This window comes from Poecilia formosa, unplaced genomic scaffold (assembly GCF_000485575.1).
Source record: "Poecilia formosa unplaced genomic scaffold, Poecilia_formosa-5.1.2 Scaffold344, whole genome shotgun sequence".
NCBI lineage: Eukaryota > Metazoa > Chordata > Actinopteri > Cyprinodontiformes > Poeciliidae > Poecilia > Poecilia formosa.
Genome location: NW_006800283.1, coordinates 257063 through 263062, shown reverse-complemented (window position 1 = coordinate 263062; position 6000 = coordinate 257063). Strand labels below are relative to the sequence as shown.

Sequence of the window (6000 nt, the reverse complement as noted above, 5' to 3'; positions counted from 1 at the left end):
GGACTGAGGTTAAATGTGTATTAGAAGAAATGAATTAGGCAATACAGTAACTTTCTATATGCGTGTATAGAAGTCAATATAATATAATATAATATAATATAATATAATATAATATCTTCTCAATTCATAGGTCTCAAAAGCTGTATCTGCATCATCTCTTAAATAAAATCGCGAAGGAAGGAAATGAAGAAGGAAGAGAAAGATTGCTGATAATGCAACCTCACCGAATTTAATTAAATTAGTCACCTCTAGCAAAAAAAGAAAAGAAAAAAATCTAAATAATGACACAGATTAAGTGTGAGAGAAAATCGTCAGACGGAACAGATGGTGTGTCTGAGTTGGTGTGTGTGTATGTATGCGTATGTTTGTGTGCGCCTGGGGGGTGTAGCCACAGCAGGTGTGGGAGGCGCCTGCTTGTCACTAACTGAGGAATGAAGTCCACTTTACGTCATAGACTTAATAAAACGCCGCCCTACTACTCGCGTACTCTCATTTCTCCGAGCACAACAGAAGACCGATTGGTGAACAACTGAAGATCGAACTCTGATATAGATTAGAAACTGAGAATTGAAGTGATATTTAGAGGCAAAACAATCTTCACTGCCTTTGATACAAGTGTCAAACCGTGCGTAATTACGCGTATTAAAAAACAAAAACAAAAAAAAAAAACAATGAGTGCCACAACAGCAATGGAAGTCAACATCGAAGCCAGGCGGATACTGGCCGTGTCGATAAGTAAGCTGTACGCCTCTCGGACTCAGAGAGGGGGACTGAGACTTCACCGGAGCCTCCTGTTGTCCTTGGTCATGAAGTCTGCCCGGGACATCTACCACTCCTCCCGGGAGAGCGAGGCGCCGAGCGGAGGGCTGTCGGCTCCGGAGGAGCCGATGGACACCAGCTCCAGCCCGGTGCTGCCGGAGCCTCAGCCGGAGCCCCTGTCGGACAGAAACTCCTCGGAGACTGTCACAGAGGAGTCGGACAGCAAGGTGGAAGACTATGATTTTGACACTACCGAAGAAAAAGAGAACCTGAGCCCGGCGAGGCAGTCCAGGAAACGCCGGGGCAAAGCGTCGGCGGCGCCCGACTTCCTTCCCAGCAAGAGGGCGAGGCTAGAGCCCGGGGAGGAAAGGTATGCGGCTCCGTTGGCCAGCTGTCGCGTCAGGGCTGGAGAGTCCCTGGCCACTTTGTCTCTGAATCAAGTCATACCTGCCTTCTGAACATGCTGCTTTCTGAAAGAAAGAGACAAAATAGCCTCTTGTTGGACTGTTTGAAATGGAGTGATTGTCAACTCCGAGCTGACCTACATCAGCAGTCCCGGGACAAAGGAATTACAGGTGCCACGGAAGGAGTTGTCGGCCAAACTCGGTGTGCCTGTCGGGGCAGGTAAAAGCCCCGAAGAAAGACGGAGAAAGAAAACGAGGAAGGAGACCAGAGGGCTGGAAAGTTTGAGGAAGAAACTGAAGGGGGGAAGTTGTGGTTTGCGATGCCTCTTGTTTCCCTATGACTCATCTTCAGTTTAATGACTCCAAAACAAGTGGCAGCTGCTGAGTCAGACCGTGTGTTTGTGAATCAGCAGCAGCAGCAGGGTGCTCATCAGAAGAAGCAGAAGTGGTGAGCCTTTGACCACAGGTCGACCCGTGCAGAAACTCAGAGACCTGACCTGAATTTCAGGGAATTTTTTCCCCTGCCTTCATGACGGGAAACCCAACGCGAACACTGAAAGAGGAAGTGGGACAGCCGAGGCACATTCAGCTGCTCTTGTGGACTTTGTGAAATCAATACTACTGCTGCTGGACTGTCCTACATCCTGCATTCATATGGTGCTTTAACAAACGGGCTCGTGCACGTCGGACTTTAAAAACATGACCCCGTTTGGACATTGTTTTTTTTTTTTTTTACTGTGATACTTGTTCATGTCTGACCCGTGAAATGTCATGACCTCACATGTCAAGCTGCTTCATAATTATGTGATGAAATCAATGTTTATGTTTTGTAATAAACTTGTCGAAAGACTAATCGTCAGTCGTCTCGATGTCTTCATTTAATCTCAAAACGATTAGATGGAGGGGCTGTGAGATTTCGTGTTCCACATTTTGTGAGGCCGCACAGCTCACAGGGTTAATCCTTTATTAGAGGGTGGAGGCTGGCACGACTCGGCACCAGGAATGAATCGGTACTGTTAATCTCCTGCTTACAAAAAGACTTCCTCTGGCAAACAGCTTCCCTCGGTGTGTCGTTTCCTGTGGATTAGGAAGGAATTCGGAATCACATCCTTCCTTCCCAGTATGATCTCACCCTGATTTATTACAGGGTTAAGAGAGAGAGCGAGAGAGAGGAGGGGGCGGGGGAGGTATTAAAGTTATGCAACGTACCGTCAGAACAGCTTGTGGACCAAACGCCACTGCTGGGGGAAAAAAGAGCCATAAAGCTAGCAGGTGGTGTTTACAGCCCGAGGCTATCTTCATCATCGACTTCCTGCCTACCGCCTTGAGTCTACACCCTGAAACTCATGGATGGTAATTATGGCGTCGGTCTGGTTGGCCTGGTTACTCAGGTTATCGTCATTAGCGCAGGAAATATACGTTTTTTGTCTGCATGCTTTTAAGGCAGCGATTAAAAAAATGAAATTAGCACCAAATCACAAACAGCCTACGTTTAAGCGAAGATACAAAAGCTGTATGTAAGTTAGGTAATTTGTGATATAGCGTAATTAAAGTTGGTGGATATTGTAAAAGCTTATTGAAATTTACAAAATACCTAGATAGATAAACATTTTTTATAGTTAGAGCTAAGCTAACATTATTTAGCACTGAGTGCTTATACTTTTCAACTCTTTGCTTTCTTGTCATTTTTTCCTGTATGACTTATTCCCTGTACCATTCAATTTGATCACATTCATTAATTTATGGACTTTGTTTATTATTTGCTTATGTGTGTTGATTTTCTGGAGTTTGTCAAAAATATAGAGTCAATAACCGTGTTCGAAATATATTTATGGAGAAGAAGTTGGCATTTTCCCAGCTGTATAATTATAAGAGTGTCGTCATCCATTTTATTTCAGCTGTGGAGCTTCAACAGCAGCCACAGTTGAAACAAAGTGCTGAACATCTGCAATAACTAAGATAAAAGAGATCATAAAAATAAATGACAAAGCTAATTAAACACTCAATTCAAAACACAATAAAACCAGATACAATCAATACAACATAAAACATGAAGAAATGATAGAAATGTTCTGATATCTTCAACTCCTCAGATTTTCCTTTGAATCCCATCAATGAGAAAGACTGATTGAAAATCACTTCTGTTTTGATAAATCTATGCCTACACAGATGTTGTTTACGTAAATCTTCCAGCTTTATCACTCACTGGCTAAAGCATTTCAAAAACAAAGTCCGGGATCTGGGTCAAACCATCTGGGCGCTCTGCCCTGCGATGTTTGCTTTTGAAATCCATCGAAATCCCCCTTCAAGCTGCAGTGAACACGATGGCATTTGTCAGTCTGCCGATCAAAAAAGGAAAAATCGTCAAAACAACAAGATTGGCTTAAGGACTAGATTATTGTGACCTGTGTTACTAAAGTGAGGAGAAGAAGAAAAAAAAAACAAAGAAAATGTGAGAAAAACCGAGGCGTAGTCCTGGCCCTGAACAGTCACGGTTAGTCACAAACGCACGCTCTACATCATCCAAACAGTCACATTCTTCATCACAGAGGAATTAAGAGGATAAAAGTCGCTGGTGTTAGTCACCCTCCCTCCCACATTTTTCATGAAACCATAAAACCTACAAGCCCCATCCTGTTTGAAGCGCTCTTGCATTCAGTCGCCAGGAACCCTCGGATGCACAATGTTCACATCGATTTGGCAAATCGATTTGCCTCAACTGCTCCTTGGGGAGCTGCTCGTCTCACAGCTCCAAGTCATTCGTGGCCAGACTCGGCAGAAGTGGTACACAGTGTTCAGAAAACAACATGTCCCTGGAAGGCGAAGGAGTTCCATCCAATCAAACGTCATTACGCATGTTTTGAAAAGAGGCCCACTGTGGACGAGTTCAGCGTCTCCCTCTGGTTTAATGGAATGACCAGCTCATAAATGGAGGTGAAAATGTTCCTTGCAGGAAAGATGATGGGGATTTGTTATTTTTTTCTTCCATCTCTCCATCTCAGGATGCTTCAGCAAAAAGCCTCTCTCGTGTGTTCTCTGCATGTGTTATAACTAGTCTTCCTCAAGCAATCATAGTAAAACACTTCACAGACCAATTTGTCACTTTCCTCTCTCTATTATGTGCTACCTGGCTTGGTAATTGTACACTTCTTACTGCTGCAGCTCCTAGTAACAAAAAAACTTCTCATCTGCTTTAGGCTTTAACAAGCTAGTGTGATTGTTTTTTTTCAGGGGTGTGCAAATATTCAATACACATTTATTTTGAATGGATACAGAAGAACTGCAGACTATTTCTGCCTACATATTCAAATAGTTACAGTGTCTGACGAAAGCGTTTGTCCCTTTTGGATCTTTTCACATTTTGTTCTGTCACACCCACAAACGTTGAGCATATTTTATTTGGTTTACATGTCACAGACAAACAGAAAGCAGCACACTATTATAAAGTGGTCAGAAAAGGTTGCATGGTTTATAGATTTAAAAATAAATAAATATGTAAAAACTCTCACCCGGAAATAAAACCCAAAACACCCAATTGCATTTGTAGGCCGTGGAATTGATAATTAGACACCAACTGTGTGTAATTCTGTATGAATGTTGCTCTTCTGTGAAGGCCTCAGAAGTTTCTCAGAGAACATTTGGGGATAAAAAGCAGAATGAAGACCAAGAAAGCAGCAATAAGGTTAGGGATAACGTTATAGCCTCCTGACTACCAGGGAAAAAAAATATTGTCCAATTACCATTTTTTTTAATCCCACAGTCTTTGTAAGGTAATAAAAGGTTTTATGCACTTACTTTGTCTCTTCCCATAAAATGTGTTATTACTGCTGAACGCCATTTTTATGAATTAGAAAAAGGTATGTACAAAAGTCCCACCCGTTCACATGTGGTATCATTGAAAAGCCCTAAATGTCCTCTCCAGATACCAAAAGGAATTAATTCAATAGAATGCAGGGGGTGGGAGATATTCAAGTTTAGAAATGTCCTCTACAGAGGACAAAAATGAACTAATGGTAGTCAGGAGGTTAAGGAGTTTTTAAGTAGAGTTAGGTTCTAAATTGTCTCATTGAACACTGTTCAACCAAAAAGTAAATACAGGGCAATGTTCAGGTGACCTAGTAGAGGCCCCAAAAGACTTGGACTGACCTAAATCCAATTGAGAAGCTTGAATAGTTTTTGTCTTCAGATGCTGTCCTTCCAGTCTGACTAAGTTTGAGCTGTCTTGCGATGACGAATGGGCAAAACTGCCTCTAGGTGTGGAAGGTGTATTTATAGAAAAAGGTGGTTCTATAAATGTTGGACTGAGACTGAATACAAAAAAATGTAGATTTCCATTGAAGGTCGAAATCTCCTTTTTGTCTCAAAATCATGTACTGTTTTTCTGTTTGTTTCTTTACTGATATGTCACAAAGGTTGGTGGTGTCGATGTGATGAAATGTATAAAAGTTTAAAGAGTACAAACTGAGAACCAATAGGCCCTTCCTTGAAGCCAAGGAGTGATGTCTCGATGAGATGGTTAGTGCGACCGCTCAACCATCGACAAGATTTCTACTTTAAGTATGTCCGCCATTAGCTTGGCTGATCAGTCCACGTTGGTCACACTTCCAGTCTCCTCGTTTGGCTCTGCACTTCTCTCTTCCTGGTGGAGGATTGTTGTTTACAGTGCAGGCAATTAGTTAGCTTCATAGTACCAAACTAGCACACTAAATACGTCAAACGTTAGCAATTTGTTTAATATTTAAAACTTCAAAGAGTCCACACCTCATCCATCCATCCGTCTGTCCATCTTCTTCCGCTTTATCTGGGGTCGGTTTGCGGGGTCAGCAGCCTAAGAAGG

The 6000-nt window shown here is 42.4% G+C and overlaps 1 protein-coding gene across 1 annotated transcript; it reads left to right on the top strand.

Moving 5' to 3' along the window:
* The first annotated feature begins 463 nt into the window (after nt 1–463).
* Nucleotides 464–2022, top strand: ier2b (immediate early response 2b). The gene has a single exon (XM_007574094.2). It carries the CDS (start codon nt 672–674, stop codon nt 1215–1217), a length of 546 nt encoding a protein of 181 aa, XP_007574156.1. The 5' UTR covers nt 464–671; the 3' UTR covers nt 1218–2022.
* Nucleotides 2023–6000: the final 3978 nt, after the last annotated feature.

Excerpts from the sequence above, each read along its gene's own strand:
- ier2b (XM_007574094.2), top strand. The coding sequence starts at position 672 with ATGAGTGCCACAACAGCAATGGAAGTCAACATCGAAGCCAGGCGGATA.